Source organism: Lissotriton vulgaris, chromosome 11 (genome assembly GCF_964263255.1).
Source record: "Lissotriton vulgaris chromosome 11, aLisVul1.2, whole genome shotgun sequence".
NCBI lineage: Eukaryota > Metazoa > Chordata > Amphibia > Caudata > Salamandridae > Lissotriton > Lissotriton vulgaris.
Window position 1 is genome coordinate 248383975 of NC_141699.1, and position 13742 is coordinate 248397716.

The 13742-nt window shown below is 42.4% G+C and overlaps 1 protein-coding gene across 10 annotated transcripts in view; it reads right to left on the bottom strand.

Moving 5' to 3' along the window:
- The window catches only part of CHEK2 (checkpoint kinase 2), a 322684-nt gene that overhangs the window by 35552 nt on the left and 273390 nt on the right, over positions 1–13742 (bottom strand). For all 10 annotated transcript variants that reach the window (XM_086943157.1, XM_086943155.1, XM_086943159.1 and 7 more), the window contains one exon: positions 502–587. In XM_086943157.1, coding sequence (XP_086799283.1) covers positions 502–587 — 86 coding nt within the window. The remainder of the gene's footprint in view (positions 1–501; positions 588–13742) is intronic.

Genomic DNA, 13742 nt, shown 5'->3' on the forward strand with positions numbered 1-13742 from the left:
AGTATCTTTCAAATGCAACTGTAAATTGAGTTTTGAGCAACGAGAGAATGAAATCTTGCCTCAGTGCCACACATATTAGTTCTTTAAAAATGAAGATCTAGAGAGCTACTGATGGGTCTAGCAATCATGCTAACTCTCCTTTCCTGGTGTGGGGTCTTGTTCTGTGGTCTCAAAACTTGCCCTTCACATAGTCAGTCAGATACATTACACATTGCATTACACATTACATTATACATAGCAATATATTAGTAAACTACTACTTTACAAACTATTCTATTATTTATGTGGGTTTAGATAAAAGTGAGGTAACAACACATGCTGTAGAAATGCTTTAATTGTATATCTGTTGTCAATGGAGCCATGGAAGCTTTTTCTCTCTTTTTTCTTCAACTCAGACATACTCGTTTGTTTCTAGACTATGGAACTAATTTATATATGATCGGTTACATTTCCAGCACTAAAGTCTCTTAATATAGACGTGGCTCGCACTTAAAGTCTTACCTGAAGCCAAGGATGGTTCAAAGCTTCTTTCGTTGTATATCGCTTCTTTGGGTCAACCACCAGAAGTTTCTTCACAAGATCTAAGGCTGAATAGCAAAAATCTTTACTTTGACACTTAGAAACGTTCTGATAATTACTTAAAATTTCAGTTAAGTGAAAACGTTGTGTATAATCCTTATTCGTAGGAGCTACAAATAGAGCATCTGAAAGACCCAGAGCATTGGTTTTATCATTAGAAGAAACAAAAATGTCCAGGGGGATATTTTCCGAGCATATGGGGGATAGTTGAACAAGTTACTTAAATTCGGTAATACTCAAATTGCAAATTCCTCACCTTTAGAATATCTCTGCTACAATCAGTCTCACCAGAGTGCAGATTTCTAGATGAGGAATATGTGGTTAGATATATTATTCACCAGACAAAGCGTTGCTGAACGTAATTAGCTTGTTCTTCTGATGAATATGTTTAACCACAGAATGAACTCTAAAAGAGCTTTGAGTTGCTACATCAATTGCACCAGTCAATGGAGTCCCTCCTCCTCTTTTGAGGGATGAGAGAGGGCAACGAATGTTGGAAGAGTGATGGACTGTCCAACGTGAAAACCGTAACAACTTTGCGCAAAAAGGCCACCTTGGACAGCAGTACCACTTTTTCTGGAAAAAAGATGGTATTAGGTGGCTGCACAGAGAGAAAGCGCAGAGAGAGGGAAAGGCCAAAGAGAGTGCAGAATGAGAGCAGAGAGCGAAGAGGGGAAAGAGCAGAGAGAAGAGAGAAGGAAAGAGCAGAGAGTGAGTTAGAGAAAGAACAGAGAGAGAAAGAGCAGAGAGAGGGCAGATGGGATTGGAGTTTGCTCACGTGATAAGCAATGCTCACCATGACTAGAAACAGTCTTCAAAATCAGGTGTTGTAATGGATAGCTGTGCTTGGGTTGAAAGGCATACATATGAAGAAAGTGATGACCAAATTAAGATCCCATTGTAGCATCAACAAAGTGTTTGGGAGGAAACAAATGAGTCAAATCTTTTATAAATCTCATCACAGCTATTGATGTTTACAAGGACGCTGGTTTGGTAAACCTAAAAAGGCAGAAAGGTATGACTAATAACATTTAATGATGCCCACAGCAAGTCCTTGCCGGGCCACGGTTAAAATAAATAACAATACATCCAACTGCTTGTAACTCGTGGGTGTTTCAGGTGCTAGAGCAGGCTACACACGTGTCCCAGGGCCCAGTATAAACAGACTTTGAAGAGGGCATCAAGAATGACATCCATAACCTAAGGGGGAAGGTCAAGTGCAGGGAACTGCATTGCTTAATCTCCACGTATGAAGGTGCAGATTACACAAGCTGCTGCTGCAACAAGATATCCTCCTGAAACAGTAGCCTAATTGGAGGACACATGACCATGCCCAGAAGCTTCAGACATATCACACTGCTTGCCCAATTTGGAACCACTAAGTTGACTTGGACATGGTCTTTCCTATTCTTCAGAACTTAGATCATTAGAGGCAGCACCTGAAAGGCATACATTAGTCACATGCACCACTTTATCAGAAATGCATTTCCGAGACAGCCTTCTGGGAAACCCCAGCATGTAAAAGTTTTGACATTGCACATTTTCGGCAGTGATGAAAAGATCTAATCAGGGTTCTTACCACTGCTGAGAGATATCCTGTGCCTCCTCAGGATGTAACGGCCACTTGTGATCTGCCAGGCACTGAACTGCTTAAGTCATCTACACTGTTGTTCAAAGATCCCACCAGGTGGCTTACTACCAGGGAAACATGCTCTTGCAATCTAGCCAGTTCTCCTGTCATAGGACCCAGGACCCCACACCACCCTGCTTATTCCAGTACCACAATGAAGAGTCTGGGAACACCTCAACCAACCCCCTCTGTTGTACGGTAGGAAAGCCTTCACCGCCAAGGAATTGGGACACAACGCCCACAGGTTGATGTGGAGGAGGGTTTTCACTGGAGACCAGAGTACTCCGATCTCCACCTCTCACAGATGGCCTCCCCATCATAGCAGTGACACATCTGTCACCACCATCAGCTCTGGATGTGGCACTCAGAGGGTCTTCTGATAGTCCAATTGTGTTGAGCCACCAATGCAGATCTTTGGCTGTCTCCTCCAACACCTGGGTGAAGTTCGATGAGATTCCCTAAAGCTGGACCCAATGAGACTTCAGGTTCCACTGCAAAGTTTGTATATGCCACCTGACATGTTCAACAACCAGGATACAGGCTGTCAAGAGGACCCGAAACCTCAGAGTCATTTTCATTGAGACCAAGGAATGAGGCTGAGACATCAGGATCATAGCCTGAATGTCCTAACCTGATTGTGGTTGAGGGAAACTGCACCGAATCCAGGATGACTCCACCATGAGGAATGGCTCCAATAAAGGGGAGTCTCTGGCAAGGAGTGGGATGCTATTATGAAGCCAAGGTTCTCAGCCTTCTGCAAGCAATCTAGGATGGTCTATGGCGAGCCTGCCTTTAATAGCCATTCCACAACATAGGGGAAAACTGGGACCAACAACCTACAAAGGTGTGCCCTGACTACCGCCATCACTTTTGTGAACAACCCTGGGGCACTGGTGAGGCCAAAGGGGAGCACAGCAAACTAAAAATGCTCATGGATCACTTTGAAACGAAAGTAGCACTTGTGGAACTGCAAAACTGGTGCATGAAAGTAAGTGTCCTGCAGGTCCACAGCCACCAACCAGTTGCCTGGATCTAGGGCAGACATAACCTGGGTTAGTCGTGAGCATCTTGAATTTGTCCTTCCACAAGAAGGCATTCAGAGTGTGGAGCATAAGAAAATAACAGGAATAACAGTCTCTGTATTTCCTGGGCTGGCACCCCTCTATGCCTCCCGTGGCCAAAAGAGAGAGCACTTCTTTGAGCAAGATGGACAAGTGCTCCTCTGAGAAACATTCTAATGGGAACCAAAAGTTTAGTGGGTCGGAAAGGAACAGTAGGGCCAGACTCTTAGGAAAATCTGGAAGACTCCCCTTTCGAATGTTATCTATTGTTACCGGTAGAAAAAGTACCTCACCCTCTCCCCTACAGGGTAATCATGTGCCACTAACAGCAAATTAAAGAGGCTTGGAGTGAATATTGGGAGGGTTGAGGACTGGAAGGTTCACTGTCCCTGATGGCCGAGGCACTGTCTGCTAGATTCCCACCCTCACCTGAAAGGACTGGATACCTACAGCAGGGGCGGAGGGCCGTGTTGTGGGATGTATGACAACCCTCTGGAGTTTCCAAGAAAGTGAGACCCTGGGTTACATTGGGACCTGGGGTAACTAATGTTTCGAAGAGAGAGGGGTCTATACGTGTTTAGAAACTAAGACTCCAGTAACACTCATGCATTTAACACCTTAGATGCGGCGCAAATATCCTTCCCCAGTGCTGCGCTGTCCATTGGAACTAGTGCTGAATGGACGTCCAATGGTCGTGCGCAGCACTGGGGAGGTAGTGCTGCCGTCGGCCAACGCCCCGACGCAGCACTGAAGAGGTTAAAGCAAGAAACATTTATTTGTATTAATAATAAAATATCACACCAGCTAGCCAATGTTTAGAATACAAAACCTGGAAGATAGAGAATACAGGAAAAAGAAATCCATTTTAAACCTAACTACACACATGTGGTCATCAAACGCAATCGCTCTACTCAGTAAAGGCCTTTCTTTTGTGCCAAATGAACAGCCAAATTTCCTTGAACTCCAGACTGAATTGTTGAGATTCTGGAGAAAAATTAGGTTCCCAAATTTTTTTTTCTGAATATCCATCCACTCCGAAAACTGGCAGCACGGCTTTTGCACATCATTCACCTTCTCTCCTTTCAGTAGCACTGTCCTCTAAGAGATGCATACTTGAAAGAAATCTCTAATATGGAACAACAGCAGTTGTGGAGCCGCTGCGCATTTCTGCACGCCTTGAGGAGTAAGAGGACGTTGGAAGCAGAGGGACTGCATGGCCCAGGGGGCTCATCTACCGCCCGCACCTGTGCTGATCTTCCACGCGGTGGGCGCTACTAAAGCAACGATGTGCCTTCCCTCTCTGTTTTAAATGAAGATCCTGCAATTCACCATCAACCCAAACGGACGTTGTGACCAGCATGTCCACACGAGCAAAGGCTAGGTCTCCGGATAGAAACAGCAGTAATAATCAACTAAACAAAGATCTGGCAGTGAAAAGGAAGTGGGAAGAGGATCCCAAAAGCCCTGTACGGCAAAAGTCCCAAGGTCAAATAAAACCCGTGGCCGTGCCATAGTCGAAGAGGCACTATATCGGATTCTGCTCAGGTAGTCTTAGATTCCAATTTCGTCTTCATGGGTGGAAGCAATTTGAACTGAACAGGAAATATGGATGGGAATTTATTAAAAATCATGCTAACTCCCATCACGCACAGACTGACCAGGATAGAGGAGCGACTAACTATGAAACCCTGGTCAAGACAGGTTTTGCTACTCTTGAGGGACTCCTCATTTATTCAAAGCCAATTGGCTTAAACACTCAAAGCCAGCAGGAGAGTATGGACGCCTCGAATCGTTTGGGGTTGGGTAGGCGACCCCATGTACCTTATAGACATGGAAACCGATGTCAGGAGGTTCCCCTTGTCCAATGGATTTGCTCCACTATCCGACCTGAATGTATGCGATTGACAACGACCACCTACCCCGATACAGGTACCTTGTTGTTCTTATTCACTACCCTGATGACCTAGAAGCAGAAAGTTGAACTTTTTGTAGGGAGGCCAAGAATCAGCCTGTGACTGTGCGATCAGTTCAGGCTGATTCTGGGATCCCGCATCTTTCAGCAATTTCTCCGATTTCCTGGAATATAGCAAGCTTACTTAGCAAAGCGATGGCCTCGGATTGATCTTGCTTTGTAGAGGGGTTTGACTTTGTATCTAATGACCAGGTCTCCTGAAAGATAATAATTTGTCGCCCCGGATACCGGACATATCAATTGCAAACAAGAAGGGGAGACCCAGTGAGGGTTTGACAATATGGGTAAAGCAACAGTCTTCCTATCAAACTATGGAATTACCCACAGATAGTCCAGACATCCTTCCCATTAAAATCTGCTCTAAGGGCAAGTTGGATCTGATATTAATCAATGTCTATTCAAGAGGAATATCGGGTGGGAAACCTTCACCATACATCGCTCTGCTAGACACGTTTCTGGGTGGACTATCAGGCTCGGGTGTTGTGTTTATAGAGGGAGCACGGAGAAGGATCAAACCTGGGGAATACCGTCCCTCTCGTTGGCTTCAGTTAACAAATGGTCTAAGGCAGCGCTCCAATTGAAAAGCCTATCTCTAGGTCGGGAGATTAGAGCTACCAATGGGAGAACTCCCTCAGATTTGGAAAGTTGTCCCACATTTTCAAATGGGATTAGGAGTAGTAGGATTGATTATACATTTATAAGTTTAGAGCTCTGGTCTAGATTAGTGGATATGGTGGTGTTCCACAGACCGGAGACTGATCATGACCCCTTACTACTGACTCTAAATAGGACTGGTTTAGATCCCCAACTGCTGACATTGCCTCTAGGATAGGAGCAGTTACTATGTCCCAAGACCGTCGCGGTTCAAAATGGGCAGTGGTCTTAGAGGACGAAGATCTTCTAAAGCAGATTAGGTCAACCACGGAAGAGACAATAGCACTGATGGGGTTGCAGGTGATAAAAGGTAACTGTTCCAAGGACCTTATGAAGGCCCATGAGGACCACTATGCTAAACTAAAGCTTTTACTCACAAAAGCCAGGAAGCCGTATAAGCCCCCCTCCAAAAGAATCGGCAAAGTGGTACATTGACGAATGCGGAGCTGCGTTCCGACAGCTCTCAAACGCAATCAGGCTGGGAGTCCGGTTAGATGTGAAAATAGCAAGGGAAATTTATAAGAAAGCCCAAACAAAGGCAAAAAAAGATTTTGACCAGGACAGATGGGCTAGCCTAGTTAATGCTAGTAATGGGAAGGACTGGACTGGATTTTGGCAATTGGTTAAATGGGGCAATAGTACAACAGGACCCTCCCAAATTAATAATGTCCCACCAGAACTTTGGGTCCAGTATTTCCAAGGCCAATTTGCTAGCCCACATAGCATATTCACTAAGTACCCCAAGGTTACTACCGAGGTAGCTTTACTATTTAGTGAAAGAGAGATCGATAGAGTGCAAGATAGGGTCCCTGCAGGGAGGGCCCCCGGCCCAGATTGCATTCCGGCAGACCTCTATAAAAAGGACAGGAAGATATGGATTGAATATATTTTTATTATCGTAAATGCTAAAGCCAATGGTGCGCCAGTACCAGAAACTTGGCGAGGGGCGGAAATTATTCCCATATATAAAAAGGGAGACCGTGCCGGTCCCAGCAATTATAGGGCGATAAGCCTAATAGATACTTTACAAAAAATAGCTGCAAGGCTTGTGCTAGGTAGAGTTAATGAATGGATTAGAGATCAGGATGTTTTAACTACCTATCAAGCGGGTTTTCGACCCCATGTCAGCATAATTGATCAAGTGTTTAGATTTACGATGATTTATTGGTCCACAGTGATTTTAGCAGGGGGAACACTTTATGCAGCATTTGTTGACTTAAAATCAGGATTTGATTTAGTACCCCGCCACAAGCTGTGGGATTTGTTAAAGGAGCCGGGATGCCTAAGGAAATTAATGGCTGCATTATTAAATTGCATGAGGCAAATTATGCTCAAGTCAGGTGGGGGCAGCATGGTGAATTAACCGATTCCTTCCCATTAATTAGGGAGTGCGGCAAGGGTGCGTCCTTGCCCCCAAGCTATTTTCCCTATTTATAAACAAGGCGATTACATATTATTCCGGTTTTCCAACTGATGCACCATCTCTTGCCGGTTCAAGAGTACCTTTACTAATCTTTAAGGAAGAAACGTTCATTTATCCAAAACTCAGTCGGGTCTGCAACGTGCCCTTGACCGATTTGTAGTTTTTTGCAAACACCATGAGCTCGTGGTGAACGTTGACAAAACAAAGTTCGTGGTGTTGCACAGGCACAAATGTGTCAAGGGTAGGGTAGTATTGGATAATGTACCACTGGAACAGACCGATACATTCACCTATTTAAGGGTAACTATGGGTAGGAAGATGAATTGAGCTTCCCATCTAGATGTCATAGTTTTAAGGCATAATCAGCTAGCTGGTGTCCTACTAAAGGAACATCGATTGTCCCATACAAAACCTATAGGGCCAGCAGTAGATATCTATCATGGGAAAATTAAAGCCTCCATCATTTATGGTGCTGAGCTTTGGGGGTTTGAAAATCTTTTACCCATAGTACTATCACAAAATAAGATCTTGAGATCCCCGACTGCCCTTTCACAATCAACACCTATGAAGCCTTTACTTTAAATAAGGTTGCAGGTTTTAGACCCATAGCCTATTGGAGGAGGCTTTGGACAACGGCAGAATTGGCATTGTAAGCGAGAGCATTAATGCACATGAGGAGTTCTGATCTATCTTCAAAACTTAAATGGTTGCAGAAGATCAAGCACAACTTAACCCCTTCGCTGCTGATGACTAGCTCAGCTCGTCATCAGCCACGGGTGGCGTGTGCTGATGACGAGCTGAGCTCGTCAATTAACCCGTATTTTTAAAAATGCTGCACAGCGCAAAAATCACCGCAGCAGCGATGCGGTTAAAGGAAATGGGGCTTGGTCAATTGTGGGATGATCCAATAGGAAAAAAAATTCCCAGTAAAAATGATTTTAAAATCCTCTATTGGGATATGATCACTAGAAAGACCCTGTCAACGGTGCATAGCACCTCGCTCACAGGTATCTTCTTGGATCATAAGTTTGCATCGAAAGCAGAACCATACTGAAATTTGATCACAAAGCAAAGTGATAGAAAATGATATCATCAATTCCGAGTGGGTTCCCTTCCTCTAAGATCTTTTGTTGCGAAATGGAAAAAGCCCATGAATGTCAATTGCCCTTTTTACCACATTGAGGACGATAATTCATGCACTCTTTGTGTGTCCGGGTTATAAAGGCCCAGACTCTAGGTGGCTAAAGCCATTATGTTCCAACCTTGGCACTAGATCCTGTATGACTGCTATGCGTATCCTGACAACGAACATGCGCGCAGATATTGTTATCGCTGTAGCGAAATTTTGGCGTTGATCCAGGGCACTGAGGAGGACAAAATTAGTGGCTGGTTAGGAATCAAATTTAGTGCCCGAGTGTCCTAATCATATCGGCTCCCTTCCAGAGATTAAATGTAGGAAATACTATATCTGATAAATTCTATTTTAACTATTGTTGTTTAGTTAGGATTTCAATACAGTGGGTTTAATTTTGTATTAATTGTATGCTTTTAGGGTTTTAACTGTTTTTACGACACTTTTATGTATGTATTGTGTCTTTTATGATTGTAAACTATCGAATAAAGACTAACTGACCTGTACAATATCTCCTCTGGCGAGAACATCTCTCCACACACTTAACAAGGATTCAATCATTATGTCTGCTGACAGGACAGGTGGGATAGTACTCAAAGAAATGAAGGATTACAAAAACTGTCAAATTCAGAACATAATGTCAAGTTCTTGTCAGATCCAACAAAGAAACTACAAGAAATTCTTACCATCCCCATCAGAGGTTAATCAGAAGATTTTTTTTAAAGTTATTAACTTTTTTTTCTAAACACTAAGAATCCTCTTTAACCTATAATATACACATTGTCTAAAGTACATATGAACCATGGAGACCTACTGTTTCTGAATAAGTCTCAATTTTTGGATCTATTGGGAAGTACATTGAATTCTTCATCAAAAATTTTTGCCCCCAATACTACATGAAATACCATAATTTTTTTACTCATCGGACTCCATTCTGGTAACAATGGACATTAAATCCCTTTGCACCAATATCCCCCAACAGGGAGGCATTGCCGCAATCCGAAAAACATTAGACAAGCACATCAATAATAGAGAGACTGCATCAAATCTCCATGTCAATCATCGAGTTAGCCTAGGTAGCATTGCAAAGGATTTATTATTTTGGGACAATTGATTTTATCAACAGATACATTTTCTAAGTGAGTACATCGGCCAAACTTCCTCCCCACTGCAGGAAGGAACTTAAAGGCCCCTCTGGTGCAGAGGGAGACCTTTACTTATTTATTTGTTTATTTTACACCAGGGTGCTCATGCAGAGCTTCCCAAACAGCTTCATTGTTTTGGTTTTCTTTTCAGCCTCGTGTGCCAAAGTTATTGCAGTAATAGTGAAAGTAAAATGAGCAGATGGGCTGGTTTTACTTTGATCAGGGGCATATCTCAGCACAAAGGATTCTCATGTGAGAAGTATCACTGGAATTTGGAGAATCTCCCCTTTTCAATACCAACTCTTCCCAGTGGATTCCTGCTTGGGGATCACCACAGGAGAGCAATCCACAAGCAGAGATCCATCCCAGAAATAGGGGGAGCAGCCCCTAAGGGAAGGGCATATACTCCCCCTTGGCAATGTATGTATTTAAGCCTTTCTGCCTCCCACTGGGAATAGTAGGGGCAATTGGGATTTAAAAATAAAATAGGGGTGGGGGTTGCCCAGCATAGGCATGGGTATATCCCCTCCCTAAATATAATGGGCAACAGTATTTCTGCCCCTTGGGGGTGAAGATTGGAATACTTTCCCCATATCCGCCCCCCCAGGGGAGCAGAAAGCTCACTAGACGCCAGAGAATATGAATACATATATATATGTTCTGTATATGGGAGGGTGACGAACAAAGTGCCTTAGAATTCGTCAATGCTTTAAATTGCAACAAAGAGAATCTTTTCCTTACCTCCAATATCAGTAAAGTACAGGCAGACTTTTTGGATGTACACATCACAGTGAACAACAACAAAAAATAACAACATCACTTTTCCGCAAACCTACTGCTGGCAACAGCTTATTGCATGCCAGCAGTAAACACCCGAAGCATGTTGTTGCAAATATTTCATTTGGAGAGCTGTTACGACTGAAAAGAATCAGCAGCACTCCTGAAATATCTGAAAAAGAAGCAGATGTGATGATAACCAGACTGAAAGCTAGAGGATACAGCAATGCAACACTACAAAGGGCTCTGAGGCAAAGTCGGGAAAGATCTAGAGAGTCTCTGCTAAAATCAGAGGTTCAACAGATCCATAACGACAATGCTACTCCTCGCTTAATCTCATCATACAGCAAACAAGAAAGGCAAATCAAAACGATTGTCAGGAGACACTGGCCAATTCTCATGACAGATGGGTTCCTTAGTGACACACTGTCAGAAACACCGACAATAACACACAAAAAAGCTAGATGTATGCACAACAGCTTGGTTAAATCAAGCCCCGAGCTAGGTGGTGGCAGCACCTGGCTCAAACAGAAAAATGGTTTTTACAAATGCTCAACGTGTCGAGCGTGTAAATTTGGTATCAATACCACACATTACAACACCCCCTTCAGTCAAATCAGTAAAGCTATTAGAGGGAATTACAACTGCCATAGCGACTTTGCCGTCTATGTTCTGACGTGCACCTGTGGCCTACGGTACATGGGCAGTACCAAATTACAGTTGCACGTCAGAATTTTACAGCATCATCGAGCAATAGTCAACAATGATAGCACATACCCCGTAGCTCGCCACTTCAGATCTACTCGCAATAATGATCTGAGCCATCTGACATATTTTGTCATTGATGCAGTGGCTCCCCTCAAGCGAGGGGGGAGACAGAGAAAAACTGCTTAGAAAGAAGGAAACACGATACATTGTTGAGCTAGATAGGAATTATTCTAATGGGCTCAATACCACAGAATATTTACATCATTTTCTGTAGATACCAAGCTGTGAATTCAAACATGTGCGTGGTAAACCCTTTTCTTGAACCAAGCATTCAACTTATGTTTCCAATATTAGGGATTTCCAGTTCGAATATATAGGTGAATCTTCTGGAGGATTGTTTGGCGATCCAGTGCATTACTGGTGAACAGGTTGGATAAGAAACAACCACTAAGAAACTGAAGCTGAATCAATTCACCCGCAATTCATTTCTAACCAGACCGTTCTATGTAAACATTGTTCATATAAGTATTATGTGTTTAGTATATTTTTTTCTTCACCTTTATTTAATGTATATATATATATATTTTTTTTTTGCACAGGTCATTTTTTTTGGTTCACTGTTATAATATTTTACAAGACGTTTTTGGGTGCAAAAGGTTTCTGCGATACACAAGGAGCCAGTGCATATGGTTACCTATTCTGACAAAAAACTATGTTTGAATATAGGATAAAGGAATGTGATAGCAAGAAGCATTTGTACAAGAATAGACTTATCTTTGGTCTTGATTGTTTATAGTACTATGTATATAGATGAAATGTTGTGTAGATAGATGTATATACATTTATTTATATATATTATCTTTATCTCTTTTATACAAAGACAGTCTACATTTCCTGTAACTTTTATACCGGCCACAATATTTCAACCTTTGTGTATTGTACAGTCCTTGTGTGATCAGGCATTCATGCTGTAATATTATTGTACCTTGTTTCCCACAATGTATTAATGTGGTGTACTATTAAGTATTTTCTTTATGTTTATTGGGTGACCATGTGACTCACTTGAGAGGTGGAGCATCACTTTAAAAAATAAGTATTTAATCAGTCAGCTGACCGGGTGTAGGGTGTGTGAACAAGAGCACTCGTTGCTCGAAACGCGTCGCCCGTTGAGAGGTTAACAATAAATCTACCTTGCCGACAGCCTGGGGTCCGTGTCTTCATTTCGCTGTGTGCTCGGAAGTGGTGAAGAATATATATATATATACTGCCCAGCATGACCATGACCCAAACCCATGGGGCCACTTTTGTTCTGCCCACAAAGGACATATGGGGTTATTTATCCCCGATTTGCCACCCAGAAAGACAGCAAGACCAATAAACGCCAGGAAAATAAAATATATATATATATATAGGGGCGGGGGCTGCTCCCCATGGGTATGGCTAAAATGGACTGATCATCTTTGGGGCAATTAGATTTTGCTTTAACTACTGATAACAGGACTGTTAGACCTGACATCATTGGCTTGAGTCTCTCCTCCATTTTTTTCTGTTTGCCTCCACTGTTTACGATGTTTTTGCTGGTATATGCTTTGGGCACTGTGCCACTGCTGATCAGTGCCACAGTGCAAGTGCTCCCTATGTTAAATTACTGTATTGATTGAATTCCATGTTTGGCTTATTTGGTTTACTGTCAGTCCCTAGTCTAGTGCACCAGGAGTGCCAGGGCTTGTAAATACAAATGCTGCTCGTGGGCCTGCAGCACGTGTTGTGCCACCCACAGGAGCGGCCTTGTAAAAGTTTGTCTACAGGTCTGCCATTGCTAGACCTACGTGCAGTCTGGTACTGTCACGCTGACTGCGCAAGTACACCTACTTGCCAGTCCCCAAACCTTCCCTTAACTTCATGTTAGTCACCCCTATGGTAGGCCTGAGGGCAGGGTGCATTGTAAGCATAAGGTAGGACAAGCCTGACAAGGTTGGCATGTCCTAATAGTGAATTACAGCCATATTCGTTTTTCACGGATATATGATGTTACAACGCGGACTGTAACAACGCATACCGTTACAACGCATCTTTTACAACGCGAATACTGTTACAACTCATGTATTTACAACGCAGGTACCTTTACAACGCATACCATTACAACGTAAGTATTGGTAAGTATATATTAATATTAATATTATAATCGTAAATTAATTTTCAATAATATAATTTAATGTAATTTAATTTAATTTAATTTCAATTAATTAATTTAAAATTAATTTTACTTTATTTTTACCCTGTACCCCAGAAACTCAAAACTGACCCTCAACCCCAAAAATAAATTAAAGTAATTTAATTTAATTTAATTTCAATTAATTAATTTAATTTAAAATTAATTTTAATTTATTTTTACCCTGTACCCCAAAAACTAAAAACTGACCCTGAACCCTAAAAATACCCCTTTACCCAAAAACTAAAAACTGACCCTGAACCCTAAAAATACCCCTTTACCCAAAAACTAAAAACTGACCCTGAACCCTAAAAATACCCCTTTAGCCAAAAACTAAAAACTGACCCTGAACCCTAAAAATACCCCTTTACCCAAAAACTAAAATCTGACCCTGAACCCTAAAAATACCCCTTTACCCAAAAACTAAAAACTGACCCTAAACCCTAAAA